The 18,640-nt window shown below is 39.6% G+C and overlaps 1 protein-coding gene across 1 annotated transcript in view; it reads right to left on the bottom strand.

The window, feature by feature from the left end:
• ENPP1 (ectonucleotide pyrophosphatase/phosphodiesterase 1) overlaps positions 1-18,640 on the bottom strand; it is an 81,647-nt gene that overhangs the window by 20,961 nt on the left and 42,046 nt on the right. The window contains exons 9-16 of the mRNA XM_075267973.1: positions 18,381-18,490; positions 17,763-17,828; positions 10,606-10,678; positions 9,838-9,946; positions 7,435-7,566; positions 5,991-6,022; positions 2,602-2,729; positions 1,748-1,817 (exon numbers count right to left, since the gene is read on the bottom strand). Coding sequence (XP_075124074.1) covers positions 1,748-1,817; positions 2,602-2,729; positions 5,991-6,022; positions 7,435-7,566; positions 9,838-9,946; positions 10,606-10,678; positions 17,763-17,828; positions 18,381-18,490 — 720 coding nt within the window. The remainder of the gene's footprint in view (positions 1-1,747; positions 1,818-2,601; positions 2,730-5,990; positions 6,023-7,434; positions 7,567-9,837; positions 9,947-10,605; positions 10,679-17,762; positions 17,829-18,380; positions 18,491-18,640) is intronic.

Genomic DNA, 18,640 nt, shown 5'->3' with positions numbered 1-18,640 from the left:
CCACATAATAGAAGCCCAGACAAAGCCCCTTCTGTGTGTGTGTCAATACAAGATGGTCAGTTAACCCTACAGCGTGTCCAACTTAAAGAGGACCTTTCATCAGATTGGGCACAGGCAGTTCCATATACTGCTGGAAATCTGACAGTGCGCTGAATTCAGCGCAGTCGGCTTTCCCGATCTGTGCCCCGGGTAAAGCGCTATCGGTCCCGGTACTGTAGCGCCTTACAGTCAGAAGGGCGTTTCTGACAGTTAGCCAGGGACGCCCTTCTGCCCAGCAGCGCCTATCGCGCTGTATTGTGTGAGTGGGGAGTAACGCCCCCTCCCTCTGCTCACACAGCTCGTCCATAGACGACTATTATCAGGAGAGGGAGGGGGGGGAGTTCCTCCCCGCTCCACAGTACAGCGCGATAGGCGCTGCTGGGCAGAAGGACGTCCCTGGCTGTCAGAAACGCCCTTCTGACTGTAAAGCACTACAGTACCGGGACCGATAGCGCTTTACCCGGGGCATAGATCGGGAAAGCTGACAGTGCACTGAACTCAGCGCACTGTCAGCTTTCCAGCAGTATATAGAACTGCCTGTGCCCAATCTGATGAAAGGTCCTCTTTAAAGGGGTATTCCCATAGACATAGTTTTTTTTAAAAAAAAATCTGTAAATAATTAAAAGTTAAAAATTTTTGCAAATATAAGTAATTAAACATTTTGCAGAGTTTTAAAGATTTTCTCTAAATATCTTGTGGTCACAGTCTTGTTGTCTTCATCAGTTGCCAGTGGGTACGACCATGAAAGCAGGAACTTTCTAAGGTCAGAAAATAAGCCATGATTTCTTTATTATGGTCAGTATATCTTCTGATACATGTAGTGTCCCTGCCTGATACCCCAGCTAGAATAAGAAAAATTATGGCTGGGTTCCTGACAAGACCCAGACCATAGGAAGTTTCTGCATTAGTGGTCGTAACCATTGGCAACCGATCAAGATCACAGACTGTCACCACTAAGAAGGTTGGAGAAAATCTTTAAAACTTTGCAGAATTTTTAATTACTTATATTTGCAAAAATGTTTAACTTTTAATTATCTACAAATATAGATATGATTATGTACATAGGAATACCCCTTTAAGGCTGGATGCAAAAACAAGTATTAAGCAGTATAAATCACAGTGCTCATCAATATAATAGTCCAGTCTTGTAAGAGTAAACTGCTTCCAGATTACTTTGGCAGAGGCTTTTCTTCTTTTCAAACCAGGAGTTCAGGCATGTTGAAATTTGGCTACCTGATCCTCCTTATCTCCCTCAATATCAGTCAGTCAGTAATCTGTTGCTTGGCTCTTGTCTAAAAATAGGGCCCTCGATTATTGGTCACTGAGAAGATGTGGCAAGGGAGGAAGGATAGTTGGCATGGCTCTGCAGCTAGATGTCATTTCAGCTGACCAGTGTCTACAGTATATATACTGGGTAGTTTCTTTGGTAGTATCTGCCTGGTATGTTATATAGAAGCACACAGTCTGGCTGCGATGCTGTACAATGAGTGTGCCATGCCAGGATAAGCAGGTGGGATCACCAGGAGATTCATTTGTTCTCCCATGGGCCAGTCCAAGCCTGGCCTTATCTAGACGTCTGGTGGAAACAGAACCATCATTAAATTCAGACATGACTGAAATGACTAGAAAGTAAGTAAAGAAAAAGACAACTGATAGAAATTCTGATCAGGTAAAATTATAGATAAACATGATCTGAGAGATATGTTACCTGCATGTTGTTAAACAGGTTATCAGAACCATGAAAACCACCACTGCATATTTTTACTTCCTCACGTGACCTACAATTTAAAATAGAAAATAAATATAAAGACACGTTATAGATTAGATAAGAAAAAAAAAATCTGAAACCAGATTCCATCTTACTGCTGTATGGCATAGTAGATAAGGCTTTGTCTCAACCAGTGAAAATGGTGGGTCAGATCTCGTTCTCTCACTAACTTACTATAAGAACATTTTCTACAACAATGTGACCAATATCCAGACTATTAAACTGAATTACAGTCTTGAAGGTTTTCAACCATGTTCACAATTTTTCCTTATCTAAACAAAAACTAATGATAAAGTGATATCAGTTTGCACCAGTCACTCACTGAAGAACTTATGAAGCCTGTGAAGTCTGATGAATTAGGATCCTTAGCCCTGATGAATTAGGATCCTTAGCCCTGATGAATTAGGATCCTTAGCCCTGATGAATTAGGGCCCTTTCACATGGAGTAAACGCACGTGTATTTTGGCAAAATACACGTGTAAAATAAGACTCCCATTGACTTCAATGACATTTCTTTTACACGTGTAAAAAAAAGCACGTCAAAATACACGTGTAAAATGTCACTGAAGTCAATGGGAGTCTTATTTTTACACAAGTCATGTATTTTGCCAAATTACTTTATTACAGTTTTCATTGCTTCCCATGATGAGGTGACTTACCATGTGTATAGGACAGTATATGTATTTAGTCTATTTAGCCTTCGTTTTTTTTTTTTTTTGGGGGGGGGGGGGTTGAGAAGGAGGAGGTGGAGCGGAGCACAGTCTGTATCAGATATGGATAAATATCTCACTTACTTCACAACCTGCCATTTTGGATCACTGTAAAAGTGAAGCGATTCAATTCTATCATTCTTGGCGAAATGAAAACGTTTTGGCAAGTTCTGCTTGAGAAATGGCTTGAAATGCTGATCAGGTTTTCTACACTGAGGAAAAGAAATACCGTAATATAATACCGTATATATATTAAAGAAAAAGTAGGAGTAATATAACTAGTTATAAAGCTGCAGGCCTAGTAACCTAATCTAGCTGCATCACATGGGTCTAGAATTCTGTTGTAGTACAAAGGGCTAAACCCTGACACTAGTGAGCAGCAATCCCACAAGTCTCAGCAACCAGACAGGCACTAGATGCAGGACGCACAGTCCAGAGGACGACCCCATATTATCATAGTGTACAGTCAGTTCACACTCATGACAGAGAGGATGCAAAAAAGAAATATTGTTTATCAATATAGAAAGACAACCAAATCTCGCAGGCAGCGTTGATGGTTAATATCACAGATAATGTCCGGATGTTTCAATCTGATACACAGACCTTTTTCAATGTATATGTGTAAAAGCAATGTAGCTGTTACTAGATATGTAGATATATACATAAAGTTATACTGCATACTACAAGATGCATGATGGTGTTATGTACATTACAACATAATGATAAAACAACAGATAAAAAAACTAAATAAACGAAAATCACTAGAGCACTATATCTAACGATATATCTATCTACCGATCTCTCTCATATATACACTGTGTGCATCAGATTATATATAAATCAGTATAATCAGTATAATATACCGTTATCCAGAGACCCAATGTCCTGTATTGGTGATTCATTCTTATTCGATACCTCAGACTTTCCAAGATTACTACCATTACAGATCTTCTACAGGATTGCCTCCTAGTGACTCTAGATGTGAATAGTCTATAGAACATGATAATAGTGTTCATGCTATGGGTATACTCCTATCACAATACTCCACACTGAGCTCCATGCAACAAGACTTCTGTCTCATATTACTAAGGATTATTTTAGAAGATAATTATTTCCTATCCCTCCACAAACATCCCGGATTGCCTGTGTCACTACTTCTCACCCGAAGCATTGGAATATACCAACACAAGCTTTTCCAACAACCTCCTGTTTCTTTCTATAAAAACCCCCCAAACATATAGAGCAAAATTGTGAGAGCCAATATTGGACCCTTTAAAAAGGCAGCAGTGCAATGATTCCTTAATACCCCACGATATGGTGCAGTCCCGTTCCATCACTGTGTACAAAGCTTCAATGTCACCAGAGGGGAATACATTCACACACAGGCAAATGTTTTCAAGTTAATGGATATTTTACATGGGATTCAAAATATGTTATCTACTTATTGAAATATCCCTGTGGCCTATTGTACATTGGGGGAACCACACCACATATTCACAACAGAATGTCCAAACACAAATCTACCATTTGAAATAAGAATCTTCTACTTCCTATACCTCATCACTTCTATGAACCTGACCATGGAGTGTCGCAACTCAGATCCCAAGTATTATGGAACACGTACCACCAAGGGGAGGTAACAGAAGGAAATTACTTAAAGAGAATCATTCTGGATCCATAGATTGAATACACTGGCACCGAAGGGCCTCAACCCCAAGTGTGACTTTTCCATTAATACAAGAGATTGTTTTCTAATTTTGCTCTGCTTTTTGATAATGGTAATATTTTCTAACCGCATACATCTTACAATTTTAGACTCTTCTACTTATATTTTGTGTCGGTTATTTCCCCTGCATGCTACTCTATCCTGTTTCCCTCTCCCCTGACTTTTTAGATGTTACATAAAAGGGAAATACTCGAAAAAATATAATTTATTTATTTATTTATTTATAGTTTCTTCAATTCCTGCCCCGTTCCCCCCTCCCCTCCATATGTTCCCTTATTAATTGCATTTGTATGTCAGATTAATGCATTGTATAAATATAGTATCTAGATCATAAAAATGGAACACAGGATTAGGCTACTATTCATTTATAACCAGACTGATAAGTCAGTCAGTAAGTCAAACAGTATTTCATGTCTGATAGGTAGCAAGATGATCATATAAAATACATACATCTGTGTACAGAGATCAGATAGATAGATAGATATGAGATAGATAGAGAGATAGATAGATAGATCTAGCTAACTATAGTCCATAGTGATATTCATGCATTTTTTTTTTTGTTGTTTTATCATTATGTTCATGTGGCAACATACATAACACCATCTTGTGTATATATATCTACGTATCTATTAACAGCTATACTACATTGCATTTATAGATATCCATTGAAAAAGGTCTGTGTATTCAACTGAAACATCTGGACATTATCTGTCATACTATTGAACAACACTGCCTGCGAGATTTGATTGAATTTCTCTAACAATTGTAAGCCGATGGCTGGCCAGGTAATGGAGGGGGTGTACATCTCACCCAGACTACTCAGGTGGGTGAGATGAGAAAACTCCAGGAATGTTTGTTCCCAGCAGACAACTTTCGTCTGCTGAGCATTTTGGTAAATGCTCAATACTGGGCTGGATTTTTAGGAATGACAGGTAGGATTGGTAGTGGGACCTGTCATTCCACCCCCACCCCCCTCCAGTCCACACTTTGGGGATGTTCCGGCAGCGACTCAGCTGCAGAGAGTCTCCTCGTCAAGGAGGCTTAAGAAGTTGCTCCAGCAGCAGACTTTGGCAGAGTTTGGCTGGAGATCTGATAGAGAGGTCATATTTTTGGAGCTGTGTCCTGAATGATTCTACTGGCTTTTGGATTTCTGTTATTCTAGGTGAGGTAACCTATTCTATGTTCAGTTAGAGCCTAGACGGGCAGGTATTTATTTTTGTATTGTTTCCTTTTGTTTCTGCACTGCCTTTATGAGTGAAAATAAACTCTACCTTTGTTTTGGACTAAAAAGAAACTGGACTTGTGCGTCTGCCACCCCACCTAGCAACCCCAGACCCTGACACAATAAATAATATTTATATTTTGCATCATAAACTCTAAAGAATACTGTCAATTTCTACACTTAGGTGTCTTGTTAGAGTTTACACCAAAGTTATGGAGTGCAAACCTATGTTCCTCAAGTTTGTTCTCTACAAGATGGGGGCAAGTGGCCTGAGCTATTGCCCAGGGAGCAGGCCTGAAGGTGTCCATCTTGGAAGCGGGCACACTCAATGTGAGGGAAATGGAAACTTCCTTGGCACAGGCCAGGCACCAAAGACAGAGGATCTACTACTGATTTTCTGAGTATTGTAGTTACTTGTTAAACTGTTACATGATGTTAAATACTTCAGTGAAATTTGTTAAGACTCATTGAAAAATTTGATTCTAAGCGCTAATAAAATTCAGATTACATTTATTTGTTACTTACTGATAGGTTCTTGGCAATCGCTGCATAGTCAACTGAAAAAGACATTCTGGAACATTAGATACCTGAAGTTGAAAATATGTTGTATAAAGTCAAATATATGTATACAAAGTGAGTTTACTGTTCATTACTGTTCTTGCCAGGTTACTTCATTTACTTCTGCCAGTTTCTTTTTTACCAGTAAGCATAGAATTATCTGTCATAACTTGCTATCTTATTTCACCTATTCCAAGGCTATTACTGTTCCTACCTTCCTGACCACTGTGTACACAGCTCTCAATGATCGCTGTCTGAACAGCTATGGGAGCAGGTGATGCAGGTCATGATGCAGGTTTCCTCCTGGCCCATTGGTCATGTGATCCACCAGGGGGCCAGAAACTGCTGGAGCTGCTGGGTGCTAGAGAACCTAGATTGGGCTGGATTCACACTAGCATGCAAGAAGGACTTTTCTCTCCACTAATATAAAATCGGAGGAAACCCAGACCCCATTAGAGTCTATTTTCTACGTCTAACTGCTTTTTAAATGGACAGGATTTCTCTCTTTCGAAAAAGGATGAAACGCAAACACTAGTGTGAAACTAGCGCAACATACGCAATTCATGTTAGGAGGCGATATTCTTCCTGTAAATGGGCTAATGTATCAGCTTCAGTTCCAGGAGAAATCAGTAAAACAAAATAAAATTCCCAACATTTTTTAAATTTAGATTGTGAGCCCCATATAGGAAATCCACGCAAACACGGGGAGAACATACAAACTCCTTGCAGATGTTGCTCCTGGCGGGATTTGAACCCTGGACTACAGCACTGCAAGACTGCATTGCTAACCATTGAGCCTCCATGTTGCCCCAATTCCCAACATTTTTATACAACGTTCTCTAAGATAGATGGCTTATACTTTGTGTTCAACTTTACAGGCATTTCATAAGTTATTTAATGTCTACTAAACTTTAATCATCATATTTTATATATAACCCTACATTGGCCAGTTTATGGCCAATACATGATCCATGAGCAGTTTTATACATACATATACAAACTATGTCAGGCTAGGTTCACACCTGTGCCTGATCTCTACTGGGGAATTCCATTCCCCATTCTGCTTTAAAAAGCAGAGGAAAGTCCTGCAAGCAGCTCTTTTCTCTCCATATTTTCTGCCCTTTTTGGGTAGAAACCCGGAGGACTCAATTAAAGTCTATGGTGTTCATGTCTTTTTAAGTGGATTAGGTTTCCTTTCGTGGGGTCTGCTTGAGGAAAACCGAACACAGGTGTGAACCTAGTGTAAACTAATAATTACATTTGTATAATCAGAATAATGCATTGTAAAAATGGAACATAGGATCACACTACTATTCATTTATAACCAGGCTGATAAGTCAGTCAGTAAGGCCACCGGTATGTCATTATAAGTAGCAAGATGAGCATATAAAAGAAATAGATAAGAACATACAAGAGAAATACTCATCTGGTAATCGCACAGGTCTCAGACGTGCTGCTGGTCCATATACCACAATGTAATCATCAGAGGAGTTTACGTAAGAGCTTAGATAAGCAATATTTTCACAACGTGCCTCCTCCATACCTGATATGTAATAATATAGACAGCTGATATCAGTAACCTCAATAACACATAAGTAGAACTTTTCTCACAGTGTTTATTCCACACACTTGGCTGTAATTTCAGACACTAATCCATTTCCTGGTTCCTATTAACAATTCATCCTGTTATTCTAGTTGAGAACTGAACAATTACTCCCGGTCATGTCTTAAGGTGACCTTACACCTCATAATGCTGTCTAACAAACTTTAAACCACAGCTTTTCCTCCTGACAAGCATACATGTATTTTTAATGGTGAGCAAATGGACACATTATGTTTTTTTCTGCTAGACATTTGCAATCGGGGCAAAAACTCCAAAATGAGTAGGTTCAGATGACTATCCTCTGATGTCAATGGGTGGCATGGCCCACAAATGCTGAAGTTTGTATTCAAAGCAGGTAACACAATTATGGGTATTGCTGAATAATGTGGCTATTCCCCCCTCATATGTCATAGTCCTGTATCCTAAGAGTAAGTACATCAACAGGACAGACAGGGAAAAGGTAGCCTGCAGATGGCAGCAAAAAAATGCGAGTGAGAAGCATTTCTTTTTTTAATCAGTATGTCGTCTATTTCACTTGGGTGTACGCTAAGGAGGCAGTCTTACTAATAAAGAACCATGGGGGGCAGAAATATTAATGCTCCACACTGGGAGAACATTTGTTACTATGATTATTAATTGTGAGCACTATGGAAGTATTATTACTAATTAGGGGAAGCAGGTCCATATTCAGCCATTTTGCACCCGAGGGTTTTCACATATCTCTCATACCTTGCATTGTATGGAGGGACTGTAATTACAGAGAAAAATAAAATCCCTGAACATGGCCTATATTTTAACAGTTCTTTACAATGTACCATGAAAAACACCCTATTCACAGGCATAGAAATTAATGTGGCCACACGAATATAGGGTTAGTCCACAGTTAAACAGCCATTAAAAAAAAATTAAAAAGTAAATTTTTATTGGCATCAACTTTATATTTCTTTTTCCATTTGTCTATTTCTGATGGTCTAGGGAAGGGGTCCTCAAACTGTGGCCTGAGGGCCACATGCGGCCCGCCAAGCACTTCTTTCTGGCTCCGCCAACAACGCCGGCAGGCGTGCATTTATAATGAAGCTCCTGGGGAGCTCGGGCCAGGCCATGGAGCGCACTTCACTTTACCTATTGGAGGGCACCGCTCCCGATGTCTGTGCGACCTGCTCTGCCTCCGGCCCACTGTTTAAAAAGTTTGAGGACCCCTCGTCTAGGGCAATTCTTTTTGCATCTTTTTTTTCAACTGTGTATCTTATTAAAGTTTTCAACACGAATAAAAATAGCCAACATATACAGAATCATTGAAACAAATCAAAATTATAAAGGCTAATCTCTGTAATACTACAATTAGTCAATAGCTGTGCAAAAAACTGCACTTTTCACCTGTTTTTACTTAACAATGAAAATAATGGATCAATTTAATTGGTTTCCTTTCTTCTTTTTTTTTTTACCTGACCCTCTGATTAATTAGTAATGGACGTAACTCAGACGTCAATCCATTTTTAGATCTGTTAAAAGGAGTCTATCATTGGGAAAGTGGTTTTGAGCTAAGCACATGTCTGAAGAGCCTTTAAAAAGGCTATTCTACTGAAACCAAAGTATCGCATGTCCGAGCAGCCATTTTGGTGTAGTTCTCTGGAGAACTGAGCTTTGAACTGAAAACTGATATTTGAACTCGAACAGCGCGGTACAATATTCGGGAGGAGGAGGACAGACTGAGCACAAGCAGTCGAGGGGCAGTATTAAAAGGTATGACGCAGGGGGATGCTCCGAGGCCCTGGAAAACACCCAAGGTGCTACGTGGGGTTAATTTGTAAAAAGAAATAAAGAGGGTTAAAAAGAAACAATCGGGGACAACATAAAGAGTAAAGGTAGTAGTAGAATAGACTTTTATAGGCTATTTAGACGTGTTTAGCTCAAAACCACTTTTCCAATGATAGACTCCTTTTAAAAATGGACCCATTTATTATAATGGTCTTGTGCACAAAGAAGTGATTGCAACAGAGATTGCGTTGCTCAAACAATTCTGCAAACAATAACTATTTTAATTTAAAAAAATCTGCTGAAATTAATCTAAAAAAAAAAACAAAAAAACCCACAACTACTCAGAAACCTTTTAGTACAACAAAACTCCTAATAAAACACCTTTTTCTTGTCTCCAGGTCTAGCTTAGCATTTATAAGTTACAATTATTGCACTCTTGACACTTTTTCTTACCATGGTCAGACAGAAGCAGAATATTTACACACTTGTCTAAATTCATTTGTTTCAATCCATCCATCAACATTCCCACCATTTGGTCTACATTCATAAGAGCTTGTATTACCTGCATAACAAAAGAGACATGAAAAGAAAACTGGTTTGCATTGCTCAAAATAATTGGATAAAAAAAACAATGAAAAAAGTCGTACGTGCCCTAAAATGGTACCAATAAAACTATGGCTTGCTCCACAAATAAGCAAGCCCTCATGCAACTTTACTGATGGAAAATTAAATGAAATATTATACTATATAGTATGTGCATGCGCAAGTTGCAGAGATATGTATCGTATATACTATAACTATATAACTGGTATAGGAATATGATGACACAAAGCAATGTTTTATTTAAAATATATATTTTTTTAGCTTGCAAAAGTAGTAACGCATTACAAAAATCTATGAAGATATTCATTAACCTGAAACCTCTCTAACGTCTGGTTTACTGGTTTTGGTAGCACTGAGGAAAGCACTAGAGACCTCTGCATTGTAGACATAGGCGCTACCCAACCCTATGTGATCAGCTTTCATTAAAGTATTGCACAGGCAAGTATCATCTTGAAATACTTTCCAATAGTCAATAGTCCTCCTTTCTTTCTGTAACATGGGCTGCAGGTGGTAACTAAAGCTTGCATATAACTGAATACCTGCTTAGACCCATCAGCACCATCATGCGCAATGAAGTGATATACATGAAATAAAGAAACATTTAATAATATTACTTACAGCACTGCTGACTGGACCATGCTTGTGTCCTGAAGAGTCTGGTTCTTCTAAATACAGAGTGTAAAAGTGTGGTCTAAATCAAACAGTGCCAAGAACGACACACACTTGTCAATTATTTTGAAAAGACATATCAGCATTCTAAAATCAAGGATTAAACTGAACATTCAACATGTTAGAACGCTACCAATAAATGTGTGACTCTATAAAGGGAGTCTGTTAGCAGCAAATCGGTATCAGACTAATGACAGTACCTTGTAGAGCGGCTTCAACACTTTCCATAGATGCCTTTCTCATTCAGCACTGCATTTTCATGAAAATCTGTGTTATTTTATTATGAAAATTACCGTATTTTGTGGACTATAAGGCGCACTGGACTATAAGGCGCATTACCCATGAGCTCCTTATAGTCCTGTCTAGGTTCATATATAAGGCACACCGGACTATAAGGCGCAGCGCTGTCCGGTGTGCCTTATATGTGATTGAAAGCGGCGGCACGCAGACTTTGCCGGCGTCCACTTAACCCCCCGTGTGCCAGCCGCTTCTATTCATTTCAAAGGCACGCTTCCATTGAAATGAATGGAAGCGCTCAGCACGCGAGGAGTTAAGCTCCCATACATTGCAATGGGAGCGTGCTATTCGAATAGTATTCGCTCATCTCTAACTTCAATTGTAAGAAGTCCATCCATATATAAGGCGCACCGGACTATAAGGTGCACTTTCGATTTCTGAGGAAATCGTAGGATTTTATGTGCGCCTTATAGTCCAGAAAATACAGTAGCTGAAAAGGCTTGAGGCGAGTTTCTTCTGTTCCTGGAGCTTTACTCTAAGAAATACCCTTAAAACTCTTTTCAACTAATTTGTATTGTTTCGGTCACCTTACATACAGTAGGTATGCAGCAGTTCTGCTTATCATTGAATACAGGTGGACAGATTTTCATTGTTGTAGTTCATTGGCACAAAACTGCAAGATTGTGATGCCCACTAAGATTCTCAGAAAATTGTTGTTTTGACGTCTTTACTTTTATTCACAAAGCTTAACAATAGTGAAGCCTCTTTTCTTTGACAAAGACAATGGAAACACCCATTTGTCAATGTATTTATGTTTCTGGGAGAAAACGCATTGGAGAGTTCTAGGAAAAGATGCTCCAGGGTTGTTAACTCTTTTATGGGGGTTTTCCCAAATCATTCTGAGATGGTCCATTTGTCTAGCCACATGCAGACAAAACTACAGGGGGCAGGCACAATACAGAGTTCGAAAAAAATAAATTATTGTTATTTCATGGGGAATCAAGTACTTACCAAAAGAAACAAGACTAAAAAAAAAACAACTAACTTATTTGCAGAGATACCAAAATGAATTGTGTTATTTTTTTCTACAACTTCAACAGCTGTTTTTGAGGTTAAACTGTATCAAAAAGTAAAATATATTTTTACTTCAACGAACAGTATTTTTAACAATTTGCAAATTGATACTTAACCACTTCAGTGCCGGGCCAATTTGTGGTCCAGGACCAGACACATTTTCGGGGGTTTTTTGTATGTGCGGTTTTGAGGGCTATAACATTTTTCTCGTATATCTCAGTCAACTAATTTTTGCGTCTTTTTTCGGGGACACAGGTATTTATTTTTATGTTGTTTTTATTTTCGAAATGTGTGTTAATTTTTTTTATATCCGAGAAAATATAAACATAATAGGAGGGAAATTGTGTCTGGTTTTCACTTTATTATTATTTTTTTTATTTAACCACTTCCGGACCGCCCATAGACTATATACGTCCGGATAGTGGTTGTCTAGTTCTGCCAGGACGTACCTGTACGTCCAAGTCAGAACACAGCAGCTGCACAAGATCGTTCAGCTGCTTTCACTAGGAGCCGGCTGTAACTTCAGCCGGAGCTCCCAGAGAGATAGCAGGGAAGATTTATTACCTGCTCTGCTATCTCTATCGCTGTGTATACAGCGCTCAATGAGCGCTGTATACACAGCTATGGACGCAGCCATAAATTAGCTGCCCTCTGACCCTGCAGACACGTGATCTGCCGGGAGCAGTATCCTGCCAGAGCTGCTGGGTCCTACAGGACTCAGATCAGCTCTGCATACTGTGTATAGCAGTGTGCAGGAGGCTGTATTCCTCCTGTAACTGAGATTAAATGTAGCAGCCTCAGTTATAGGTGAAATCAGCCTCAAGTACAAAAACAAAAGTGATCAGATGTCCCCAAAGGTCTCTTATCACCTTATGGGGACACAATCTGGGAAAAAAATAAAATAAAAATATAATAAAAAAAGTTTTAAAAAAATGTAAATAAAAAAAATAAATAAATAATACGCTAATAAAACGCCGTTATTAAAGGTTATAGCCCCACCCCCGACTACACCATACAAAATAAAAATTACCGTAACAGAGAGGAAAAACTATATTATAAAGTTTTTCAGTGACACTTTGTGTTATTAAATAAAAAAAAAAATATATAAATTGAAAACCAGACACAATTTCCCTCCTATTTTGTTTATATTTTCCTGGATATAAAAAAAATTAAAACACATTTGAAAATAAAAATAACATAAAAATAAAGCCCTATGTGTCTCCGAAAAAAGACGCAAAAATTAGTTGACTAAGACATACGAGAAAAATTTTACAGACCTCAAAACCGCACATACATAATAAACCTAAAATGTGTCTGGTCCTGGACCACAAATTGGCCCGGTACTGAAGTGGTTAATAACACAAAGTGCTACTAAAAAACTTTATAAAATAGTTTTTCCTCTCCGTTATGGTAATTTTTAATTTGTATGGTGTTTCGAGGGTGGGGCTATAACCTTTAATAATGGTGTTTTATTAGCGTATTATTTTAATTTTTTTTATTATTTACTTTTTTTTTATTTATTTTTTTTCCCTGATTGTGTCCCCATAAGGGCATAAGAGACCTTTGGGGACATCTGATCACATTTTATTTTTTGTTAGGGAGGCTGATTTCCTCTATAACTGGGGCTGGTACATTTAGCCTCAGTTGCAGGAGGAATCCAGCCTCCTGCACACTGTTCTTTACACTTACAGTGCTGATCTGGGTCCTGTAGGACCCAGCAGCTCTTGTAAGACACTGAGCCCGGCAGATCACGTGACCGCTGGGTCAGAGGGTGGCCACATCATGGCGGCGCTCATAGCCATGTATACACAGCGATCAAGAAGGCAGGGGAGGTAATAAACCTTCCCTGCCATCTCTCTGGGAGCTCCGGCTGAAGTTACAGCCGGCTCCCAGCTTCAGCAGCTGCACGATCTCCATGCAGCTGCTGTGTTCTGATTGGACGTACCAGTACCTGTCAGAACTAGGTAACCACTTCCCGGATGTTTACAGTCTACGGGCGGTCCGGAAGTGGTTAAATCGTGTATTTATATAGGTTCGCTACTGGATTACAGGTGTTTTGATATTTTATATTATAGTCTTTGATGGATAGGGTGATTATGGCACACATTATTATACACATCTTCCCGTGACATCACCCCTGCACTCATACAGAACACCAGTGACTGTCTCTCTGCTGTCTCTAATATCATGTCCTCGCTCTATCTGAAACTAAATCTCTCCAAGACTGAACTACTACTGTTTCCACCATCTAACAGATCTGTCCCTGATATATCCATTGCAGTCTCAGGCCTTACTATAACTCCTAGGCAGCATGCCCGCTGCCTCGGGGTCATATTTGACGCAGACCTTTCCTTCACCCCTCATATTGAATCACTCGCACGTTCATGTCACCTCCGCCTCAAAAACATCTCCAGAATACGCCCTTTCCTTACCAGAGATACACTAAAGGCACTTATTGTCTCTCTGATTCATTCTCGCCTTGACTACTGTAACTCCTTACTAATCGGTCTTCCCCTCACTAAACTCTCCCCTCTACAATCTATTCTGAATGCAGCGGCCAGGCTCATCTATCAGGCTAGACGCTACAGCGATGCCTCTGGTCTGTGCCAGTCACTACATTGGCTGCCTATTCATTATGAAATAAAATATAAAGTTATTACGCTCATCCACAAGGCTCTCCATAAAGCCGCACCTCCCTACATTTCTTCCCTCATCTCTGTCTACCGCCCAACCCGTGCTCTCCGCTCACTCAATGATCTAACACTTACATCCGCTATTATCAGAACCTCCCACGCTCGTATACAAGACTTCTCCCGAGCTGCACCACTTCTCTGGAATGCTCTACCCCAGACAATAAGATTAACTCCCAACTTCTACAGTTTCAAACGCAAACTAAAGACGCATCTTTTCAGACAGGCCTATCACAATTCCTAATGCACAAAATTGTCTGAACACTGTATAAGCAATGCTGCCCCTGCTACCTCTTGTGTCACCCCCTCTACCTCATAGATTGTAAGCTCTTTTGAGCAGGGCCCTCAGTCCCATTGTGTGAAATGACGTTCTTTGTTATGTATGTCTGTATCTGAACCCTATAAATTGTACAGCGCTGTGGAATATGTTGGCGCTATATAAATAAAATGTATTATTATTATTATGGCGACAGTCTGCATCAATGGAGGTCTTTATTATTAAGTGAGTTTCTACTTTTTATTTTTTGTATAATGTATGTGCATATACAGTCCTATGAAAAAGTTTGGGCACCCCTATTAATCTTAATCATTTTTAGTTCTAAATATTTTGGTGTTTGCAGCAGCCATTTCAGTTTGATATATCTAATAACCATTGGACACAGTAATATTTCAGGATTGAAATGAGGTTTATTGTACTAACACAAAATGTGCAATATGCATTAAACCAAAATTTGACCGGTGCAAAAGTATGGGCACCTCAACAGAAAAGTGACATTAATATTTAGTAGATCCTCCTTTTGCAACGATAACAGCCTCTAGTCGCTTCCTGTAGCTTTTAATCAGTTCCTGGATCCTGGATGAAGGTATTTTGGACCATTTCTTTCTACAAAACAATTCAAGTTCAGTTAAGTTTGATGGTCGCCGAGCATGGACAGCCCGCTCTCAAATGATCTGAAAAGAAAGATTGTTCAACATAGTTGTTCAGGGGAAGGACACAAAAAGTTGTCTCAGAGATTTAACCTGTCAGTTTCCACTGTGAGGAACATAGTAAGGAAATGGAAGACCACAGGGACAGTTCTTGTTAAGCCCAGAAGTGGCAGGCCAAGAAAAATATCAGAAAGGCAGAGAAGAAGAATGGTGAGAACAGTCAAGGACAATCCACAGACCACCTCCAAAGAGCTGCAGCATCATCTTGCTGCAGATGGTGTCACTGTGCATCGGTCAACAATACAGCGCACTTTGCACAAGGAGAAGCTGTATGGGAGAGTGATGAGAAAGAAGCCGTTTCTGCAAGCACACCACAGAGTCGCCTGAGGTATGCAAAAGCACATTTGGACAAGCCAGCTTCATTTTGGAAGAAGGTCCTGTGGACTGATTGAGTTGTTTGGTCATACAAAAAGACGTTATGCATGGCGTCCAAAAAAAACTGCATTCCAAGAAAAACACTTGCTACCCACTGTAAAATTTGGTGGAGGTTCCATCATGCTTTGGGGCTGTGTGGCCAATGCCGGCACTGGGAATCTTGTTAAAGTTGAGGGTCGCATGGATTTCACTCAGTATCAGCAGATTCTTGAGAATAATGTTCAAGAATCAGTGACGACGTTGAAGTTACGCCGGGGATGGATATTTCAGCAAGACAATGATCCAAAACACCGCTCCAAATCGACTCAGGCATTCATGCAGAGGAACAATTACAATGTTCTGGAATGGCCATCCTAGTCCCCAGATCTGAATATCATTGAACATCTTTGGGATGATTTGAAGCGGGCTGTCCATGCTCGGCGACCATCTAACTTAACTGAACTTGAATTGTTTTGTAAAGAGGAATGGTCCGAAATACCTTCATCCAGGATCCAGGAACTGATTAAAAGCTACAGGAAGCGACTAGAGGCTGTTATCGTTGCAAAAGGAGGATCTACTAAATATTAATGTCACTTTTCTGTTGAGGTGCCCATACTTTTGCACCGGTCAAATTTTGGTTTAATGCATATTGCACATTTTCTGTTAGTACAATAAACCTCATTTCAATCCTGAAATATTACTGTGTCCATCAGTTATTAGATATATCAAACTGAAATGGCTGCTGCAAACACCAAAATATTTAGAACGAAAAATGATTAAGATTAATAGGGGTGCCCAAACTTTTTCATAGGACTGTATACAGAATAATATGTCCCACATGAGGTCATAAAATACCCCTGGAGTACATTTGCATTTCACTATTTGTGCCATAGTTTATACTGTACATGAGGCATCCATAAGAGGCCCAATTAGAGGGGAAAACAGTCTCTATTGCGATAACAGTCACTGGCAAAGCTGATCCAGATCTGGTGATACCCAACTCTTCTACCCCCAGAGGTACCCGGTGATCACCTGACCTCCAGCTCTGCCACTCGCTCTATTCACTATATAGCGCTTATTCAACACTGTGTAGTATGTAAAAAGGAGGACGGAAACCGTAATAAGCCACTTCTGAAGAGTCTCAAGCTGTCTCTGAATTCAGGAGACCTTACCTGTTCCTACTATATTGCAAAAGAGTAAACTGCAGGGATGCCAAAAACGTTGGTTAAGACCTCAAATCTGAATTGCCCACCTTCAAAAGGGAGCGGGCTATCGCTATTAAGTTAAATAGGCTTCAGTAAAGCTAGAAGTTATGATTATGCTCACATACATGCTGTGTAAATAATTCATTCCTGAATTGCCATACAGAGCAGGATTGGTTCAGATAAAGAGGATGAATTGACCATCAAATTCCTCACCACTGTGTTACCTGCCATGGCCAACATTAAAAATAAAAACAGTATTCACAGATTTCAAGCATGGCTTGAAGTCTGGTTTGGTGTGGCTTTGTAAATTAAATTTTCCATAACTGGAAAAATTCTGTCTCATCGGATCAGAGTTCAGAGAAACTGGATTATTAGTACTTGATCAATCAAATATATATATTTGTGAATTTTATTTTATTTTTTTATTTTTTTAAGTTTATCATGTTGTTCGGCATCCAGATATATAGCAACGTGATTAGACATAGTAGTCATAGTAGTGTCTACCATAGTACAGCATGACATTAAAGTACACAACTGATGACATAAAAAGGTATCTCACCTAACATCTTCAGGTAGTTGCAGCCATTTAAGAACAGACATGACCCTGGTTTCAAAAGGTACAGATCTGCAGAAAGAAATGTACTATCTGTAATATTCATCAGCAGATTTTGCAGGAACAAAAAACAAGCAAAGATAAGAATAAGATTTTCCATTACTCAGGCAGGTGCATGAGGCCTCAGAGTGGTCTCCTATAGTCCTGTTTTGCGGGTGGAAGAGGATGCCCCTCACACAGCCCTGTCTTTTTGTTGAATAAATCCACACAAACCTGTCCAGTCTTGTTGAAATGAATGAGCAACCACTTTAGTATGTTCAGATCCAATTTTTTTGTGTACTTTTGCCTACAGCAGCATTGCTCCTTATTTAAAAGAGCAGAGTGTGCCCTGTGCCAGGTCCACATACCTGAAGTACAGACCCTGGCAATGGTGCTGGAGGTTGCTGACCCAGCAATAAAGCATAAATGATTGTTGATAGCGCTGCTATCGGCCCCACCAGATACACCAGCTACAAGTATGGCACAGCCCGGCGGAGGGTGTGCTTCATTTAGAAGGAGGCTTGCGACTCAGCATATATGAGGGACACCATCCACCAGTTCCAATGCACTTCAGATTGTAATTACCGATTGTATTCTTTATAAAAATTTGGATATGTTCCATTTATCTTCACATCCGATCCTGGCCAGAAGAAAGTTGCTGTCTTTAACCCTTGGTTCATGGCAGTTATCCAAACCTACAAATGTAGAATGAGAAATGGAACTAGAGGGCATTAGAAAAATAGACGTCTCCATTCCGGTAATTACACAATAGGGCATTGTTGTATGTATGGGTATGTATGAAGCTTTGTTATAAAGGCAACTTCACAAGGGACAGACTAGTCCAG

This window comes from Leptodactylus fuscus, chromosome 3, assembly GCF_031893055.1.
Source record: "Leptodactylus fuscus isolate aLepFus1 chromosome 3, aLepFus1.hap2, whole genome shotgun sequence".
NCBI classification, from domain to species: Eukaryota; Metazoa; Chordata; class Amphibia; order Anura; family Leptodactylidae; genus Leptodactylus; species Leptodactylus fuscus.
The sequence above is the reverse complement of the archived record's forward strand: the minus strand, read 5'-3'. Positions and strand labels throughout refer to the sequence as shown.